At 44.5% G+C, this 22039-nt stretch overlaps 1 protein-coding gene across 1 annotated transcript in view; it reads right to left on the reverse strand.

Annotated features, from left to right (window-relative positions):
• Nucleotides 1–7732: 7732 nt before the first annotated feature.
• ANO4 (anoctamin 4) overlaps nucleotides 7733–22039 on the reverse strand; it is a 211742-nt gene continuing 197435 nt past the window's right edge. Inside the window, exons 24-26 of the mRNA XM_077807658.1 lie at nucleotides 15500–15619; nucleotides 11149–11254; nucleotides 7733–7924 (exon numbers count right to left, since the gene is read on the reverse strand). Of these exons, the coding sequence (XP_077663784.1) occupies nucleotides 7733–7924; nucleotides 11149–11254; nucleotides 15500–15619 (418 nt within the window). The remainder of the gene's footprint in view (nucleotides 7925–11148; nucleotides 11255–15499; nucleotides 15620–22039) is intronic.

Here is a 22039-nt window from a genome sequence, read left to right on the forward strand (position 1 = left end):
CTAATTTTTCCCAATTTTTCAGAATTTTCAACGAATGACAAAAAACGCCCATTTGTTCTTTGCCCAGCTCTGCTTTCTATCCCTTTATCCTCAGAAGGGGTTAGATTATATACTAGGAGGTTTCAAAGATAGTTGATAATTGCTCTAAGTTGTCGAACCTCTGGGTAAGATGATTGGTCTGACTCTGTTTCCCAGTGTTTTTAGCTATTCAGCTGTTTGCACCTCCAACATTTGTATTATAGATTAATTTTAAAAATACTCTTCAGTGTCTAGAATAATTTTGGGAAATAAGTGTTTGCAGCAAGTCCTCTCTGTGTAGCCTACAAACGTGTCTGTGGAAGTAAAATGCTTACTGGAACTTACCTAAAATGCTTACTGAAATAGCCCAGAGAAGGCTGAAACAAAAATGGTGCACAATCGGGCCAGATCCTCAGCTGGTATACGTATAGCAGAAAAGGCTTGATAATCTGATGGTGCAAGAAGCTAGTTCTTCTGCTTCTGGTGTGTTCAAAAAAGAAATACTGCATCTCAGTTTAAAAGCATGCTGAGGTAATAAATCGTAACACTTAGCTTCAATGACAGGTTTCAGAGTAAGAGCCGTGTTAGTCTGTATTCGCAAAAAGAAAAGGAGTACTTGTGGCACCTTAGAGACTAACCAATTTATTTGAGCATAAGCTTTCGTGAGCTACAGCTCACTTAATCAGATGCATTCAGTGGAAAACACAGTGGGGAGATTTATATACACAGAGAACATGAAACAATGGGTGTTACCATACACACTGTAACAAGAGTGATCACTTAAGGTGAGCTATTACCAGCAGGAGAGCAGGGCTGGGAGGTGGGGGGGGGACCTTTTGTAGTGATAATTAAGGTGGGCCATTTCCAGCAGTTGACAAGAACGTCTGAAGAACAGCGCGGGGGGGGGGGGGGTTGAGGGGGGAAATAAACATGGGGAAATAGTTTTACTTTGCATAATGACTCATCCACTCCCAGTCTTTATTGAAGCCTATGTTAATTGTATCCAGTTTGCAAATTAATTCCAATTCAGCAGTCTCTCATTGGAGTCTGTTTCTGAAGTTTTTTTGTTGAAGAATTGCCACTTTTAGGTCTGTAATCGACTGACCAGAGAGATTGAAGTGTTCTCCGACTGGTTTTTGAATGTTATAATTCTTGACGTCTGATTTGTGTCCATTTATTCTTTTACGTAGAGACTGTCCAGTTTGGCCAATGTACATGGCAGAGGGGCATTGCTGGCACATGATGGCATATATCACATCGGTAGATGTGCAGGTGAATGAGTATGCCATCATGTGCCAGGAATGGCCCCCCCCCCCCCCCGCTCTCCTGCTGGTAATAGCTCACCTTAAGTGATCACTCTCATTACAGTGTGTATAGTAACACCCATTGTTTCATGTTCTCTGTGTATATGTAAGCAGTGTCAGGATGAGCTCCACCCTGACATCTGGTGGTGAGGTGTGGCAAGTTGTGGAAAAGAACTTCAGGGGCCGATCTCATTTGCATAGGCACACCCACCCCACCTAGAATGAGGCCATAGCTGCCCAAATGGTCACTTTGGCTGCTGTGGGATCCCCAGTGTCTCTGTTATTGGGGCAAGAAGAATAAATTGTTATTACCCTGATTATGGGAACTGTGCTTGGAACTGTACTTGGCCTTTTGTTATGATGGAGGGATTCACCATCAACTAAGTAGCACTCGCTAGGCAAGGGTCATGGGTTCCAAAACTCTGTGAATTGGGAGAGGCTGTGGACAAGTATTAATGCTTAGTGGTATGGGCCCCTTGGTGGGGGTCTTACATGCTAATTGCACTTCATCCTCTCTCCGCTGTGGAATATCAGAGCTAATTTTGATTCCATTAGGAATCTAGTTACAGGCTGTTGAGCTCACTTTGGGCTAATGGTGCACCAGCACTGAGGCTCCCCTACTACAAGCTGAATTCACCAAAGAGCTGAACTGACTAAGAGCTGAAATCACTGAGCGTTGTGTTAAGTAGTGGGGGAGCCTGAACATATATTGTGGAGCAGTTTGCGGAATGGCTGGAGTGCCTTGTGGACAGGCTGGTGGAGCAGTTCATAGGACGGCAGGAGCTGCTTGTGGGATGCGGAGCGAAGCAGTTCGTGGGACGGTGGGAGCTGCTTGTGGGCCGCGGAGCCGAGCAAAGCAGTCTGTGGGGCAGCTGGTGGAGCGGAGCAGAGCTAAGGCCTATGGAGCTGTGGGGCGGTCAGCTTCAGATCATGTAAGGTGCCCCTTACCTCTCTCCTTCCCTCCCCCCCATCTCCACCCAGGTTGGGAGGTAAAGCTCTGCAGATAAACTTTCGAACTTTGGGGCTGCCCTGACCAGGGACAGAGACTTTTGGGTCATTGGACTTTTGGGACTTTGGGTGATTTGGGATTGCTGGACTCGAGAACCATAGGGAAAGGGCATGCCCCAATTTGCTTGGGGTGGGTTTTTTTGCTCATGGGTTGTGTTATGGATCCTGTTGGTGGTGTTTCCCCAACATAATGCCACATTGTTTCTATCTGTTATTAAAAGGCTTTTTGCTACACTCAGACTATGTGCTTGCGAGAGGGGAAGTATTGCCTCTTGGAGGCGCGCAGCGGGGATGGTATATATTTGTCCCAGGTCACTGGGTGGGAGCTCGGGCCGGTTTGCATTGTGTTATTGGAATGGATCCCCTAGATATTGAACCCGGCCCTTGTTGCTGCCAACTCTGACGGGAAGAAGGGTTACATATATAAATCCCCCCACTGTATTTTTCACTGAATGCATCCAATGAAGTGAGCTGTAGCTCATGAAAGCTTATGCTCAAATAAATTTGTTGGTCTCTAAGGTGCCACAAGTCCTCCTTTTCTTAATTCATCAGAGTAAATAAATACACAATGGATTTACAGAGAAAGTGTTAAGATAGGTTCTTGATCATTTTGGGCTTGCATTTGTATTTCACCTCAGATTTGTCCCTCTGCTCAAAATTAGATAACATAAGATGACTTACAAAAGCTCAACAACAAAGATTTCATATGCATAATTTATTTTAAAGTTATTGCAACACATACAAGCGTTAAACATGGCTTTATGTTGATGACGTTTTTATAGGTGCAAAAATTTGACATTCTTTTCCATAGGTTGGTTGTTTTTGCTATTTACAAATAAACAATCTATATACTTTATATATATAGTATATAACATAAGTCTCTGCACAAAGATCTGAAATAAAAAAAGAACTCATTTGTAAACAGGGTTTCAGTTGTCTTATTTGGTGGCTTGAAAATAGATGGTCTTGTAATACTGGGCATTTTTTGTCAGTGTATCCTGGTTTTTAATTTACATTTATTGTTCTAAGTTCTGTAAAACGCGCATGGGACAGAATGCAAAAAACGTACCAAACAGGCTGAAAAAACAGTCCCAGTATACAATTTTTCCTTGGTTTTAAAAACTTGAGTATAATTGCCCATAAAATACATGCTAGCTCTGTTGAGAGTGGTCTATGGATATCAGTCATATGCTGGATTGCAAAATGATTTCACAGTAAATCCTCTGAAATGTGCTGTCCTGCTTGCTATGTAAAATGTCTGTGGCATGCATTGAGGTTGCATTTTTTCATTCTCTTCAAGGTAGTGCTCTTGGGATAAGTAAACAGAGTACAGGTCCATGATCGGGAGCCATAAACAAAAACAATACCAGATCAGAAACACACTACAGGAATGCATTTGCTACCTAGAAAACAGAACAATTCAGTTTGCCATTAGGAAGCTACAATTTTTGTTATACATTTGTCTTATTAGCCTCCCTCCAAACACACACACTCACTATTTTCTGTTTGAACTGCTGTATAACAGTGAAAGACAAAGGGGAACTCTGTTGTGCAGAATGGCAGGGCTCATTCCTGTGAGGTGCTGAGTGCATAAGTCAATGGAATTAGAGGGTGCTCAGCACCTTCCTGGAGGGTCTCAGGATTTTGCAGGATCAGGCTCAAGGTGAGCCAACTTTGACAGCTTCCAGTGCCAGCTTATGTTCTCGTTTTCAGCAATACCCAAGACAACTTCTAGCAATTTAGAATAATGAAGTATCAACAAAACATAGCTGTGTTGAAAACTGGTCTCAAAAGCAATCAGCAGTTGATTGTATCTTTGCTTCACTTTATTTGATTTGTCATGTTGACCTGCTGAGGTTCCTCAAGAGTGAAAATCAGATTGTTATAATATGGCGCAATTCAAAGTTAGGAATGTCTCCAGTGGTGCAAGTAGAATTCATTTCTTACTGGTACGCTGCACTCATGGGAGGGACACAAAGGGGGGCACCAGCTAAAGGGGAGGCACGTGACCTCCCCATGTGACTCCAACCCCCCCGCATCCAGCCTGGGGCCCTCGCACTCTCCCCGTCCCCTCCCCATAATCCATCATATGTTACCTGGGTGGGGGGGCTCTGTCCTCCTCCCGCTGCGCTGAAGACTTCTGAACTGCAGGGCTCTCTGGAACCACAGTGGCGAAAGGAGCAGAACGTGGGGCTGCCGAGTGGCCCCACGCCAGCAGCTCCTCTGGTGCAGCTGTACTGCCCCCAGCCCCGCCCCAGCCCTGTCCCTAGCGGAGCTGCTGTACAAACCCCAGACAGGAGACGTAGCTTCAAGAAAGGGCTGGGGCGGGGCTGGGGGCGGTACAGCCATGCCGAAGGAGCTGCGTGTTCTGTTTCTCCTGTGTCTTTCCAGTACAGAGTGCCAGCCATAAATATCTTACTGGTACGGTGAACTGGACCATACCACCGTACTTGCACAACTGAATGTCTCTGATCTAAACTGCCAGAGCGATATCTCACTGGAGGAGGTTTGCATAGCTTAAAACACATATATAAGACCGTGATTTAGGTGTGACTTGCATCTGATTTTACTATTTAGCAAACTCTTTCTGAAAGTCTGTCACCTGTGATTTTAAAGTTGCTTATACAGTTTTTGCAAACAAATTAATCTCAGTCTATTTAATCTACTTGTTTATATGAACTTGGCCTTAATATGCTTTGCACGAGCATTAGCGGCTGAGCAGTCAGCATTTGCCATTGCTGTGTAAGCCACATACACCTTGCAGCGGTGATTGGGAAACAAATAGCCATCCAACACATGTGTATCTTCTGGCGCATTACGTTGCATAAAGAAAGGTTACTCACTCGTACAGTAATGGAGATCTTCAAGATGTGTGGTCCCTATCTATAATCCACTTGAGGTGTGCATGGGTTCCATGTGCCTGGAAGATTCGTGCTAGCAGTGGCCATCGATCTGCACCTGGCATCCTTCTCTTCCTCCTCCTCTAAAAAACTGAGGGCACAAGTGGTGGCATGGACCGACCGCTTCTCTGGTTACCTTTTAATCAGGAATAGCCCTAGGATAAGGCTCTGCAGCAGAGGGGAAGGAGGGCAGGTAGTGGAATACAGATAGGGACCACATACTGCGATGACAGCCACTTCCTGTGGTAATCTTTCTTTCTTTGAGTGACGGTTCCTAAGTGTATTCCAATCTAGGTGATTCACAAGCAGTATTAATTGAGGAGGAGGGTGTGAGGAGCACTGCTGTACCACGGATTGGAGGACAGCTCTGCCAAAGGATGTGTTTGGCAGAATCTTGCACCAGGCAATAATGTTTTGCAAACGTGTGTACGCTGCCGCTATACCGCTCTCCAGAAGAGGGACATCTCAAAGTGAAGCTGCCAGCGTGGCCTGGGTGAGTGGGCCCTCGTACCTTGTGTGGGAGGAGCTGCTGTTAACTTGTCACAAAGCAGGATGCAGCTTGAAATCCATTGGGAAAGCTCCGGAGAAGGGACAGGTCTGTGCCGCCTTCTTCACGGACTTGGTTAAAGTGTTGGCACTCTATTTACTTAGAAAAGTGTTAAATCAAATTGTTTGACTCACACTCCTATTTTGTTTCTAAGGGAATCCCACCAGGTCTACGTTCACTTTGATCTGTGTGTCCATTTGTATTCCTATAGATCGGGCTGCTGAGTGACCTGGATGGTGTTTATGCTTTTATATTCTGCAGGCATTTCAGTGTTATTACTTAGGAGTGAGACCCCGCTTACTTTTAACAACATCCAGCCAGCATGTTCTGATTTGTATCACACCATCTGACACTTATTCAGTTGCTGGTTCCTAAGATCGCATGTAATTCGGGTGAGTGGCTTTTGGAATGTTTAACAGTGGAAAGCTGAACACTTTGCAAAACAATTTAGACCTAAATTGTTTATCCCTGAGTCCTTTTAGTCAGATCAGTTATTGGCTGATGTTTGTAGTGACCAATTCTTTTTCCATTACTTGTCCAGAATTATCACCTTATTATTCTGCATGTAGGATTTAATGTCATTTCATATTTTAATGTACCTTTTAAACCTCTTACCACATTTTTGGAGGGATGGTCTCATGAATAAAGAACAAGACTCAGAGTCAGGAGCTCTTGGATGGCTATGTGCTCCCCCCTGGTAATTGTAGCCACCTGTCATTTCATCTTTTGACTGTAAACTCTGTGGGACATGGACCATCTGCTTGTTATGTTTGGGTACAGTATTCCCTAATCCGTGCTGGAGGCCACTAGGTGCTAATGCAGTACAAACAAATCTGGGTTATAGTTCTGCCCCAAACCTCCTGCATGTGACTTTAGGCGAGTCACCTAAGGCTTGAGGTGCTGAGTACTGGTCAGTCCTCTATGTACCTCAATGGGAGCTGCAGCTGCTCAGCACCTCTGAAAAGCAGGCCACTACTCTGGATAAGATTTTCAAGCACACCTAATGCTAAACACCTAAATCCATAATTGGGCACCTGCCTATTCTTTAGAAGAGCTGTGCAGCCAACTCCTCCAATGGGCTTTTCATCTTCGCACACCTGTGAAACAGGCACAACTTTGCTTGGCAACCACACAGCAGTATTGGGAGACTCAGTTCATTAATGCTTGTGAAGCACTTTAACATGCTTAGACAGAAAGTGCTATAGAAATGTAAATCAATCTATCTTCATGGTGTATGTGGCTGCCTACCACATAATATCTCAGCTCCGTCTACATAAAATCAATAGCAATAATGAAGCCACGAGCGGATTTCTGGAGTCCCTGCCACTTCTCCCTTTTTGGGGTAAAATCTTTGCTTGGAGTAGGGTTTTTGGTTTTGATTTTTTAGATTTTATTAATTTGCTATTTTGTTTTTGTTGGTTGAGGTTTATAAGGCCGATGGGGGTGTCAATGTTGTGTTATTCTTGCTTTGGTGAAAAGTCTTTTTTTGAAGACGATGACTTTGCAGCACTTCCTGAAGACAAGACAAGACTCTGGATTTGCCTAATCTCTGGAATTATGATGCATAGCTAGACCCCCTCGACCGAGAATGCTTTGTCTCCAGCTCTCATGTGCTTTGTCCGGGGTTTTGTGATCTGTATCAGAGGAGTGTAATTGTTGAGGCGGTTCATAGATTGAAACTGGGTCTTTAATGTGGCTGGGATTTGATCCATGAATTGCTTTTAAGGTTAGGAACAAGACCTTAAACTGGCCTTGGAAGCTGTCCGGGGTCCAGTGCAGAGACTTTAGTCTGATGTGTGCATTTTGAATAGGGGCACATGCATGCTAACTGCATGCAATATAGTTTTAAGTTGTTCTCATCCACTCCTGACTATTCCCAACCCAGTATAAATCTGGGTTATTGAATAACTAACTAGAATTAATGGTTCCATTTAAATAATTTCTCCCTCACCCAGTCAGGGCCATTCATTGTGATGAGATTTTCCATTTTTCTTCCTCTCCTTCCGTTCTTTCTGCAGACGTTCCAGTTCTGCTTCGTACATCATTTCCTGAATCAGGTACTTTTCTCTCCTCATCCGATCCCTCAGATCTTTCGGAAGGTCTGGGATTAAATACGAAATCAGGTGCTTTATGCAAAAGACAAGGTGCTGTGAAAACAAAAGGATTTAAGAGGGATAAAAAGTATTAATCTTTTTACTACAGTTTCCAGTTTGATTCATTTTTCAAAGGGGAGTAAAATCTCCTAGGTAACAAAAAGATGTTGATCTAGAACTCAAACTTTTATTAAAAATTGAAATATTAAGGCGCCAAATCCTGCAGTCCCTCTTCAGGCAGAACTCCAGCCGAAGTCAGCGGAGACCAATGCCTGAGCAAGCACTAAACCACTGCTTGATTTGGCGCAATAATACTGTCACAAAGTTCAGTATAGAAATTAAGGCCTCAATCCTGCTGTGTGATCTGTTAGTTCAGACTCTGGAGTCTGTGCCCTGAAATCAGGTGGACTCTGTCTGGAGGTAGGGGGCCAATGCTAGTGGATCACACTGCAGGAAAGGGGACAAAGGATTTACTCCTTTTTTTACTCTGGAAAAACTCCCAGTGATTTCAGACCCAAGTCATTATTACTGGAAAACAATGCTGCTTTCGAATGTTCTGTACCTCTAATACAAAACCACACTGCAATCTACCTAAAATGTCCCTGTTAAATATCCGGTGCATTTATCAATCATTTTGTCCCTAATGATTTAGGCATATTAGAATAAAAATTGGTGCGGTTGAGGAGAGTTGTTCTGCTCTTCTCTTCTTTTCCATTTTGTTTAATCAAAGAGGTTTTTTGGAGTTTGTTCTATGAAGTTTGGTGAACAATCGGTGGAACCAGAGCCCTCTTCCGTCTCACGTAGACAAATTGGAGATGAAAAAGGATATTTTTCACTCCAATTTGGGCTCTTTACTTTGAGGGTTACAGAATAGAAGCTGTAGCAACTCTTCCTATGAATTCTCTTGTCAGCAGCAGAAAGATGCAATATCTAAACTGGTGTGTTTTGCTACATCTCAGGGATGATGATCCTTTAGCCTTGGCACATCACTTTCTGTTTTTGTTTGTCTGCAAGATGAATAACTTTTCTTTTAAGAGATACGTCCTAGTATCTATCTTCTGCTGTGTTTGAGCTAAGTCCAAATGCAAAGTAGCCACACCTTAAACTGCTCTACATTAACTCTAGGTTCAGGATGGCGTGTTGCAGTTGTTATTATTTAGTGTAGTTATTTACACTGATCTCCATCTCCAAACTCAATGACAAAGCTTCCCTTAAGTATTTCTGTCTTAGCTAAATCTTTTATGATAATTGTTCTTTCTTTCCAGTAGCACCTACCATAGGTGTCGACTCCATGGGTGATCCAGGGCTGGAGCACCCATGGAAAAAACCAGGGGGTGCGTAGCACCCACCAGCAGCCAGCTCCCTCCTTGTCTCCCAGCACCTCCTGTCTGCCAGCGGATCCCCTGATCAACTCCTCCCCCTATTTCCCAGCACCTCCCACCTGCCATGATCAGCTGTTTAGTGGCGTGCAGGAGGTGCTGGGAGGGAGGGAGGGGGAGGAGCGGGGATGGGGTGTACTCAGGGGAGGGGGCAGAACTGGGTGGGAAGTGAAGTGGGACAGAAGAGGCAGGGTGGGGGTGGGGACTTGGGAGAGGGGTGGGGTGGGGGCAGGGCCTAGGGTGGAGCATGGGCAGGAAGAGGTGGGGTGGGGGTGGAAGTTTTGGGGAAGGGGTTGGGTGGGGGCGGGGCCCGGGGCAAAGCAGGAGATTGAGCACCATTGGGGCCCAGAGGAAGCCAGTGCCTGTGGCACCTACAATGTGCTAGGTGGTTTCCAAACAGAAAGAGAGGCCTGGTCCTCTGTCCCATAGAGCTTTTTTTATGTCAGGTTCTTCCAACCCAGCGAATAATCCAAGGGTTCTCATTGGATACATCTCTATACTTCTTTCTTTACTCTCTCCCTTCTTGCGCTCTTCACTCCACCCAAGTCCATAACCTAACCACTTCCACAGGCCTTGTACATACTGCAACTGTTTAATCATAGAATCATAGGACTGGAAGGGACCTTGAGAGGTCATCTAGTCCAGTCCCCTGCACTCAAGGCAGGACTAAGTATTATCTAGACCGTTCCTGACAGGTGTTTGTCTAACCTACTCTTAAAAATCTCCAGTGGTGAAGATTCCACAACTTCCCTAGGCAATTATTCCAGTGCTTAACCACCCTGACAGTTAGGAAGCTTTTCCTCATGTCCAAACTAAACTGCCCTTGCTGCAATTTAAGCCCATTGCTTCTTGTCCTCTCCTCAGAGGTTAATGAAAGCCATTTTTCTCCCTTCTCTTTGTAACAACCTTTTATGTACTTGAAAACTGTTATGTCCCCTCTCAGTCTTCTCTCCTCCAGACTAAACAAACCCCATTTTTTCAATCTTCCCTCATAGGTCATGTTTTCTAGACCTTCAATCATTTTTGTTGCTCCCCTCTGGACTTTCTCCAAATTCTCCACATCTTTCCTGAAATGTGGCACCCAGAACTGGACACAGTACTACAGCTGAGGTCTAATCAGCGTGGAGTAGAGCAGAAGACTTACTTCTTGTATGTTGCTTATAACACTCCTGCTAATACATCCCAGAATGATGTTTGCTTTTTTTGCAATAGTGTTACACCGTTGACTCATATTTAGCTTGTGATCTGCTATGACCTTTCTGTAGTACTCCTTCCTAGGCAGTCGTTTCCCATTTTGTATGTGTGCATCTGATTGTTCCTTCCTAAGTGGAGTACTTTGTACTTATCCTTATTGAATTTCATCCAGACCATTACTTCAGATCATTTCTCCAGATCATTTTGAATTTTAATCTTATCCTCCAAAGATCTTGCAACCCCTTCCAGCTTGGTATCATCCACAAACTTTATAATTTATACTTTCTATGCCATTATCTAAGTCACTGATGAAGATATGGAACAGAACCAGATCCAGAACTGATCCCTGTGGGACCCCATTCGATATGCCCTTCCAGCTTGACTGTGAACCACTGATAGCTACTCTCTGGGAATGGTTTTCCAACCAGTTATGCACCCACTTTATAGTAGCTCCATCTAGATTGTATTTCCCTAGTTTGTTTATGAGGAGGTCATGCGAGACAATATCAAAAACCTTACTATAGTCAAGACATGCCACATCTACCACTTCCTCCCTATCCACGTCAAAGAAAGTCATTAGGGTGGTGTGACACAATTTGTTCTTGACAAATCCATGCTGACCGTTACTTATAATCTTATTATCTTCTAGGTGTTTGCAAATTGATTGCTTAATTATATCATCTAGTCCCTTATATGAAAACTGACCTCAAATACAATAATAAAAGCCAACCGTGCTGCTAAGACATGCCAGAATTGCAATGTGTAGCCATAGGGTACCGGGGAATGAGGAGGGTCTCGATAGTCTCTGTACCTGAAAAACAAACCGAATGTTGCATTTCAGTACAGTGATAAACTGCTACGCTTCACAGAGAACATAACAGAATGCTATTCTTTGACTATATCCTCCTTGCAACAACAGGGATCTCAAGCCAAAAATGATACAAGTTTCTAAAATACTGATTCTTTCCTCACTTCCACCAATGGTAATAATGAATAACTCCACTGAAGTCAATGGGTGAAATCCTGGCCACACAGAAGTCCGTGGGAGTTTTGTCATTGTCTTCAGTGGAGCCAAGATTTCACCCAATGACACCACTCCATGGTAAAACCAGTGTGAGAGGAGAATCAGGTCTACTGTTTTTAAAAACTGTCTTTTGAAGAACCAAGCCCTCAATAAAATAACATTCATATGGATTTGATTTTATTGTCAAAGAGGTAATTCCAAAATAATCCCACAGAAACCTAATCTAAAAAGGAGGGGAAATTTGGCTTCTGCCTAATCTGTTTCCTACACAGGTTTGAAAACTGGGTATGAACAATGTCTGAATATACCATGTTAAGTAATACACAGAAGTTTTTAGCTCTAAGCTAATTTAGAAACAAAAGCAACCCAAACCCACAGGAGAAAGAAGATAAACAAAAACATATTTTTTCTCTGACCAATAGGCCTCAAATTAGAGAGGCATCTATACACAAATGGAATAAACTGTGTTTTGGGATTTCAGTCAGCACTGAATTCTTCTTACATTTCAGCATCTTCAGTGCAAATTGTTTTAGCTGCCCACTTATTCCCTTCTGCAGCCAAAACACTGGCTCCTGAGCATGAAATGTTTTACAAAAGAGGAAGATTAGTGGCTGTTTAAGGACTGTAGTAGAAGGCCCTGGCTGGGAACCTTAGCTAGAGATGGGTCTTCTATGAGTTAATCTGGTAATTTTTGTACTTATAAGGGACTAAATAAATACAGCAGCCCAGGAACTAGGGAAGACTTTGACAGATTGTTTTGTGTCTCATATGGAGGGAAAAATCTGGGCTCTGTAACAGCAATGGTAAATTATTAACAGATCTGTCTGCATAAACTGTCTTGCTTGAAAATTAAAGGACTCCTATCCATCATACAAACTACATTGTGGAATACATTTCTCTGTAATTTCTTTGCAGATAAACGATTAAACTAATTTTCATTCCTATCAATATGGGGCTTTAAAGTACAATTGAAATTACCAAGATCAACTGCTGGAAATGGCCCACCTTGATTATCACTACAAAAGGTTCGCCCCCACCTCCGGCCCTCTCCGGCTGGTAATAGCTCACCTTACCTGATCACTCTCGTTAAAGTATGTATGGTAACATCCATTGTTTCATGTTCTCTGTGTATATAAAATCTCCCTACTGTATTTTCCACTGCATGCATCCGATGAAGTGAGACGAAACAATTTATGCTCAAATAAATTTGTTAGTCTCGAAGGTGCCACAAGTACTCCTGTTCTTTTTGTGGATACAGACTAACACGGCTGCTACTGTGAAACCGGTAGAATTCAGGTTCATTAAATGTCTTGTAAACCGATTAAAAGGAAGTCAGTCACACTCTCCATTCCACAGGCAGGGACATATATATTTAATAAGTAAATATACTCGCCAAAGAACATAGCTGTATCTAGTGATTTTGCAGTGGCAGTCTGAATTAGTAAACTGAGATTCAAGTGCCAAATCCTGCTTTAGTTGAAGTGGGTTAAGGCCAGTTAGCCTCCCTGTAACAAATGCCAGAGGATGAGAATGAGAGCTAAGACTATCTCCTTTTTAGTTGTTTTTGTGGAAGATTTGTTTAATTGTTGGGCTAAATTTATGGAGTTTCTCCCCCACCCTTTCTTCATGCCAGACAAAATCTTTTATTTGATAAAAGGGCCTGATTTACAAGTAAGAATTAGTTTATTTTTAGATGATGGGGATGACTTCATTATTAATACTGTGGCAGAGCTCTAGATACCACAATGCTGTGAGCCCTCTGGCAAGAAATGTTTAAGAATATATATGTGATTTATATGACTATTATGGTTATGATAATTATCCTACAGATGTTAGTAGCACGTGTAACCCACACACCTCCTTGGCTGTGGTGTTCTGTCCCACCTAGTGGCACTGAGGCCACTTAGAGAGAGAGCTAAATGAGTCTGCTCTACAGCCTTAGCTAAGAGCCAGCTGGCTTTTAGCTCATGTGGTAGAGGCTCATGCACTAAGCTCCAGAGGTCCCAGGTTCGTTCAATCCCGCCCACTGACAACCATGCATGTGTATCCCAGGCCAAATCCTGAAGACTGCATTTAGTGCTTACCCAGGGAAATCTCACGATGACCTCAACAGGAGATCTCACTAGCTAACAGCTGCAGAATTTGGAACTCCCTGAAGGAGTGCAACAGCGCTGGTGTCTATTTCTCTAAAATATCAAAAGCAAATATTATTTTAATCTGTAACCCCATTGATATTAAGTGGTGGATGGTCAGAGACAAATCTAATATTAAGATTATTAAGTTGGAATGAAGCCTTTTTTGGCCAGCAGCTCTGTATCACAGAATAGGATATGTATTGATCTAACCTATTTTTAAGGTTATATCCTGCCAAATAGTGTGCACTAGAGTCTCATAATTGTTTCAGCTCCCTAAATGAAAACATTAACTTCAGAGGAAAACAGCTCAGTTTGCTATAGAAGTGCAAGTAATATTATTTTCAGACTTTTAACAAAATGTCAGGAGTCTTTTCACTGGACACTAAAGTATCCTTGGGCTCTAGAGACCGATCAAAGGATATTTTATTGTTTCATAATAAAGAAGAGGCTTTGCAGTCATTTGAGCTCATGTTCACAAACCAACTCTGCATTATAAAATAACAGCATTACACAGTTGTTCTGCCCAAGTTCCCCCTTGAAACAGAGCATTTTGGGTCATTCCAACAAAATGGAACAAATATTTTGATTTCATGGATGTCAAAATTTTCATTTTGGTCCAAAAAAAAAAAAAAAGTTCCAACATTACCAAAATGAAACTTTATTGAGTTTCTGTTCTGTGAAAAAATTTGAAGTTTCGACTTTTCATCCAAATTTGGGATGAAAACAAAATGTTGGAATTTTCTGCAGATGCGAAGCCCCTTCAATAATAATACTTAGTGCTTATATGGCCCTTTTCATGTTCAAAGAGCTTGAAAACATTAACAAATTAATTCTTATATGACTTTTGGGCATAAGTAAATGCTATCACCACTAAGAGATGGAGAAACCAAAGAGGGAGGTTAGGAGACTTATTCAAGGACAAATAGAGAGTCTTGTCCTTGCAAAGGTCTTTACCAGGTCTCTGCAACACTGTTTTGATGGAACAATGTGTGTGCATCCACACAGAGCAGATCTTAACACCATTGTTGCACTGGTGTTTTCTGGGTCTTATGAAGCCCTATTGCATAGTGCCAAACACTGTTGCTGGGAGCAGAGGACAGTCGGGAATTTCCATATGTGATGCACTCAGTTGTGGGATGGAGCTAGGACTGGTTGAACCAGTGCAATGGAGAGAAACCACTGGAGTTTCTACTAGTTCAGCTTGACTGCAGCTAGAAACTATCTGAGGTGTTGTAACCAACCATTAAAACCAGCTCCGACATAAGGCATGGGACAATTATCGTATGGGGACATAAGATATTGTACAAGTATTGTGAGCACAGGGTGTTTCTTGCAATGGTTTTTCACGTACAGTGAAATTCGCTCCTATGCACAGAGCCTGTATAAGTCCTAGGCATCACATAAGCCATCAAAATAGGGCTTAGGTGGGACTTACATAGCGCATAGACCTATGCAGACTCTCTGCAGAAAGGTGAATTTTACTCTACAGGTAGAGTGAGCAAGAAAGTCAGCATTAGAACCAGGATTAAAACCCAAGATCAGATCAAGTCTCCTCCACAATCTGTCAGTGGAAATTGAAGGATAAGCAAATAATATGCTTGTGGGCAGTTCTTTTAGTTCTTTTTTTTTAGAAAGACATTTTTTATGCAAATTTCAGATGTCCTTCAAGATCCTGGCTAGTTGCCAAGGCAGCCTTCCTTATTCCAAAGATTGGGCACCTCCCCACTCATAGGCACAGTATAAGTGGTGTTCTGTACTTTTTACTCCTTTTACATATACAAAATGCATTTTTCATTTCATTTTTTAAACTTTGAAAACAAGGCAAGAGAGACTCTAGCATGATGCTTCCACCTGGTGATTTTTTAAAAAGAAAAGGATATTTTGGTGAGATTCTTACCTGCAATATTTTAATGGTGAGCCAGAAAATTCACTTCCATTAGATGTTGGTTCCGAACGGTTTTCAAAGTCGGACACCAGAAATACAGATAGACTGGCATTAACATAGCCTACCATACACCTGGAGAACAAGAAACCCTGAAGTCAGGACACTCAGCCCATACAAATCCCACTTAGGAGGACATTTCTCTCCCTGGTTTCCTAAATCTATACCTAAACAGTGATACCTATTAATATTTGTAAAGCATGTTGTGGTAATTTCTGTCTCCCTCAATCCAAATCTGCTGTTTCATAGATTACTTTTCAAAAATTTGTTAAAGCAAATTCACACCAAAATCCCCTTTTTGCATGCTTAAAAATGCAGAGATTAGCTGACCCAGAAAACAGAGGAAAATCTCAGAGCACCTTAGTTAGTGTAATTTATACCTTCTCCTTCCCTCCCCAATCAATTTAGTTTCACCCTGTATGTAAATTAGATTCCTTTAAAGTACTTAGATTTGCCCCCTCCCACACTTGCACTCATACATCACACCTGAATCTGGAATACTGTGTTCAAATTCTGGTCACTCTATCTAAAAAGTTATGTATGTAACAGAAATAGAAAAGGGTTAAGAGACAGGGAACAAAAATGATTAGAGGCATTGAAAGGCTTCTGTATTAGGAGAAATTACAAAGATGGGGACTGTTTAACTAGAAGAGTAATGAGAGATGACACAAGAGAGATACACAAAATAAAGAATGGCACAAGGGAGATAAATTGGGTCCTCCTATTTACACTTTCTCATAATACAAGAACAAGGGGACATTCAATGCTGTTGAAAGGCAATAGATTTAAAACTGATGAAGGAAATACCATTTACATCACAATTAACCCATGGAACTCATTGCCACAAGATATCATTATGGCCAAGAGTAGTATTCAAGGAAGGAGTAGACATTTGTTGAATACTGAAACACTCACAGTTATATTAGAAATGATAATTTTAATAAGGAATATAAAACCCATATTTCCTGGCATAAACTAATCTCTAACTGATAGAGGTTAGAAAGAAACATCTCTTTGTGGGCAGGTTATTGCATAACTGGCCATTATGGGGTTTTGTGCACCTTCCTTTAAAGCTGGTTTTGGCCACTGTCAGATACAAGATATCACACTAAAATGGGCCACTAGTCTGAGCCAGTGTAGCAATTCCTGTGTTCCTTTATGGCTCAGAGACACTAGCTCCTAATTGTTGGTTAATGGTAATAAGGTCTGGCAAAGGAGGTCTGGGAGATATCACCTTGCTGGTTCAAATTCACAGCTAATATCATTAAAGATGAAGCTGGACAAGAGTCTTATGCCATCCCTGCTCTGCACGGGCCACGTGCATGAAAGTCCAGCCAAATTATTCAGCATGGTGCATAAAGCTGAAGAGGCTTTAATCCTGCCACTGGCTGAGAAAGACAATCACAGCTGCCAACAGAATTCTCAGCCATGTCTGCATAACTACTGCCCCAAATTCAACGCGAGTCTAAAGGAGCGTTACACTGTTACCATTCCTTTTCCACACTGAGGTGCCATGTCTTTCCCATCTCTAACTTCAGTGATATCCAGTCATACTGGATCACAGGGCCGGCCCACAACATTTTGGCACCTGAGGCGGGGAGCTCAAATGATGCCCCCATGCCCCCTGGCTTGGGCCGAAACTTTGATAGGTATCAATTCTGCCTTCTTCCTGTCTGCTCCTCTCATGGTACTGCTCTGCTACCTACCCCAATAAAGGAGAACCAACTTAAAATGCCTTGTTCAAAAATTTTAAGTAACACTTAACTTTCAAACACCTGAACAGCAAATGTAACTTTTCTTGTCTGGCATTTTTATCTGTTTGAATAATCAAAGTGGTGCTTTCCGTGCCTTCTTGGTTGCAAAGATTTGAACTGCTTCCTGCTGAAGGTCCACAGTCTGGGCCAGCTCATGCTCTGTTGAGATGGTTGCAAGGCCGACCAGCCACTCCTGTGTCATTGTGGAGCGTAGATGTTTTTTATTAACTTCAGCTTGGAGAAGCTGCGTTCTCCTGTAGGATTCATACAAGGTTCATGCACTTGGCAACATTCAGGGCACACCCGGAGTGTTGTGTAGGAGCTGTGCACACACAGCTCCTCTCAAGGGCATGGACCTTGGAATCTCGCCCAGATGACATGAACCGTGGGAAGCCTCCCAGGACTGGGCTCAAGGCCCGAGAGCAAGGAATGCGGTAGATAGAAATTGGTAAATAAGAATGTTAAACAAAGCCAGTGTATTCCTTTTATCTGTTGGAGAATGTAATGCGTGGGGGGAGAGAAAAGAATAAAGGAGAGGGTGGAAAGCTGACAGGCAGAAGTCCGTTGGCAGACCAGCTTGCTTGCTTGCTTAAAGCTCTGTGCTGTCTTGTCATTGAACCGCAACAACTGGCGCCCAAACGTGGGGCCCTCAGCACTCACCTCGCCCAGCAAGGGTTTCAGACGCGTCACTCATCCGCTTCGCGGATCCCGGTGAGTATTTTTCATTGTGGTAAGTATGGGAAGCTCCCTCTCTGCTTTGCAAGTGCAACACCGCAGTGAGCTACAGTATTTGCTGCGTAAGGCTCAGCATGACTGCCCCACTCGAGAACTCACTCTCCTGCTACAGGAGGTGAGTGCCCAATGCCCGTGGTACTCTGAAGCCGGAACCCTTAAGCTAGCGGACTGGGAGCGGTTGGGCCAGACATTGCACAAAGAGCCTCGGGCACCCGTGCAGGCTTTACATGCCTGGCACCTCTGCCGCGATGCGATACAGCGTGTCGCCTTGGACAGGCCCTCCCTCGCGGGGCTGATGTTCTCACCACTCCCGTCCGCTCCTGCAGCCATCCCTCCCGCTGCTTTGCCCCCAGTGCCTCTATTACCACCGCCTCCCTTGCCTTCCCCACCGGAGCCGGTGTGTGATTACCATCCCCCCATGGGGCCCCATGCTCCGGGGCCCCCCGGGGGGTCGTCCGCATCTGCTCAGGGGCTTTCTCTGGTGCAACAAATGGTTCACGCAGCGAAGACTTGCTCAGATATTACAGCAGAGGAGCTGGCTGATCTGGTCTCAGTTTGTCCGGTGACCTGGCAGGATGATGGCCAGGGCAACCAGGTTGCAAACTGGGTCAGTTTGCCTTACTCGGTGATCAGAGACGTAAAGAAAGCGATTCGCGAGTCCGGCCTGACTAGCACGTATGTACGGGGTCTCATTGAAGGGCTAGGTACTGGGTACACCCTGGTCCCGGAAGACTGGAAAGCGCTGTTGCGCATGATGCTGACGCCCAGTCAGTATGTTATTTGGCTTAGTGAGTATCGGCAGATGGTGGAACGCCAAGCTCAGGTATATAGAGAGCAAGGTGTCACTTATGAGCACTTGGCAGGGGAGGGCCAGTTTGCTACCGTTCAGATGCAGTCTTAACTCCCTCAGGCTGTTTTCCCCATTATTTTCACCTGCGCCCAGCATGCTTTCTGGAAGGTCCCGGATTCAGGCAAGCCTACCAAAAGCTTTGCCAGTATCCGTCAGGGTGCATCAGAGTCCTTTATGGATTTTACCAACAGATTGCAAGAGGCTATCCTCCGACAGGTGGATAACCCTGCGGCAGCTCAGGAGATCCTGTTAAAAATGGTGGTTGAAAATGCGAATGAGGATTGCCGCCGTGCTCTCCAGGCGGCACAAGCCGCTGGCATTCTAGAGCTGTCGGACATGCTGCGGGCGTGCCAAAACATCGGCACACAAGCACATAAAGCTGGGGTTCTGGCCGCCACCCTGCGGAAAAGCGAGAAGGAGGGGAAGCGTTGTTACCACTGTGGTAAGGAGGGTCACTTTCAGCGGGAGTGCCGCTCATTGATGGCGCCCGCCCACCCCTCAAAGAAGTGCCCAAAGTGTCGGAAGGGCTACCACTGGGCTAATCAGTGTCGTAGCGGGTAGGGAAACCACACGACGGGTCTCCCCCGAACCCAGGGCCAAACGGGGGTGTTTCCCACTCAGACAACTGTTCCTCTGCCTTAAAATCCATAGACTCCATGAGGGCGGCGACTGCCGGAAGTGCAGGGCTTGATTTGATTATGCAGGAGGACGCTGATTTTCAGTTGCCAGGGGAGGTTTGCGCCATACCTACCCAGGTGACGGGACCTCTCCCGGCCGGATTTGTAGGTCTGGTTCTCCCTCGCTCACACGCTGCGAAACAGGGTTTTTTTGTCATCCCAGGGGTCATTGACGCCGATTACACCGGCGTTATTAAGGTTCAGGTGTGGACCCATCTTCCGCAGTCGCTCCCGCGTGGACGGTCAATTGTGCAATTGATTTTAGTCCCCTATCAGGTGCCAGCCGCAGAGGATCGAGCCTGGGGCGGGAACAGCTTTGGATCGACGCTGTCTCAGTTGCCATCTCACAACACGTCCTCTCCACTTGTTGCTCTAACAATGTCGCTCTGCCCCTTGAAACCTCAGTTAACACTTCTCTTAAATAATGTTCCTTTTACAGGGCTGGTGGACACTGGAGCTGACGTTACGGTGATTTGTGATCCGGAGTGGTCGGTCAGTTGGCCAACAGTTCCTTCTAAAGAGTTGTGGGGGATCGGGGGTAGCAGACCCAAAGTTTGTCTTGGGTCACGGTCTCTAAACCAGGAGGCCGTGCCCTTGCTACAATCCGCCCTTTTGTGCTCCCTGTCCACCTCAATATTTGGGGCCGTGACTTACTTGTAAAGCTGGACACCACCCTCAATATTAATATATAATGGCCCAAAATCCTCCCTCACCCACCTTGCCATCCGCATTACCGTTGGTATGGCAATCCTTAGAGCCCATATGGATTGACCAGTGGCCCCTCCCCCTAGAAAAGCTGAAAGCGCTTCATTCATTTGTACAACAACATTTGCATGCACAGCGCTTGGAGAGCTTCACTAGTCCTTGGAATTAGCTGCTGTTATTTTGGCCTTTCAACTTTTTGCTGATTGTCCCTTTAATTTGATCATGGACACGCATTATGTTTATTAGGTAATTGATCATTCACCCCTTGCCCACATCACCCCTCAGGTCGATGCGGACCTTCTTCGCCTGTTTTGTCCTTACAGTATCTCCTCACCACTCGTAATTTCCCTTATTTTGTTGCTCATATTTGCAGTCATACCCCTCTGCCTGGGCTACTCACTGAAGGCAACGCGCGCACTGATCGCGCGTTACATGGTCAGGTAAATTCCCTTTTTTCTGACCCCATTGAAAGCCATTCCTTTTTTCATCAGTCTGCCTCTGTCTTGGCCCGACAGTTTCACATTCCTGCTGATCATGCACGTTCTATTGTTCGTTTCTGCCCCCACTGTGCCGCTGCTGCCCCTACCTTTTCTTATGCCGTTAACCCCAGAGGTACCGCAGCGAATCAGCTGTGGCAAATGGATGTCACTCACATGCCACAATTCCGCCCCTATTCGTTTTTCCATGTTTTATTGATACCTATTCGGGATTCCTCTGGGCGACCCCACAGCGGGGTGAAGCCACTCCCAAAGTTATTCACCATTTGCTAGCCTGTTTTGCTGTGATGGGTCGCCCGAGCCAGAAAAAAACGGATAATGCCCCAGCCTATTGCCCCACAGCCCTCTCCACCTTTTGTCCGTCTCAAACACGGGATCCCTTATAATTCCACAGGCCAAGCTATTGTTGAACGTGCAAATTGCACGCGAAAAATCTTGCTTGACAAACAATTAAAACAAGGGGAGCTGCATCTCTGAACCTTAGGAGACATTCAGCAACAAATGCATATCCTTTTGTTTACTTTAAATAATTTAATGCTGACCGCAGATCAGCAGACCCCCACGGATCGGCATTTTCATAAGTCTGAGGTACTGGAAAGACCGCGTGTCTATTACCGTCAGCTGCCCGATCCGCAATGGTTGGGCCCAGTACCTTTAATTACTTGGGGTCGGGGATATGCTGCTGTGTCTCTCCCTGCAAGACCGTTGTGGGTTCCGGCCCGGTGTGTGCGACCGGCACTGAAACAGCATGGCGTGGCACCAGGGGCTATCGAACCCCATACCGGAGTTTCAGCTGACCTTGGAGAAGAATGCGGTGCCTCCCGGGTCGACAACGGCGGGACGGAAATGGAGGAGGCGTAGCGTCCCAAGCCAGCCCGTGATACGGGGAGCAGTAAAAGCATTGGTCGCCGCAGCTCAACGAAGACTGGCAGCAAACCAACAGCCAGAGACTCCTGAGACTTTGTTTGTGGCAATTCTCGCCCAAATTACTGCTAATTCTGTATTGATTGTATGCCTTTTGTGCCTGCTATTTCTGGTATGGGTTGGCTCGGGAGCACTTTCTCCGTTACGGGCCCGAATGACATATAACCTATGGGAAAGATTGGCTTCAATAGCAAATGTTACCCCCTTTTGTTTATCTGATTTTGTAGCAGCTGAAGAATTGTTAGGTACGTGCCTTATTCCAGTATGTCATCACCCTGAGGAAATTGGGAATGAGATGATGCTCGCTGCTTACGCGAACCTCTCTTCCCAGTACTCTAGCATGGCTAATTGGG

This window comes from Eretmochelys imbricata, chromosome 1 (assembly GCF_965152235.1).
Source record: "Eretmochelys imbricata isolate rEreImb1 chromosome 1, rEreImb1.hap1, whole genome shotgun sequence".
Lineage (NCBI taxonomy): Eukaryota > Metazoa > Chordata > Testudines > Cheloniidae > Eretmochelys > Eretmochelys imbricata.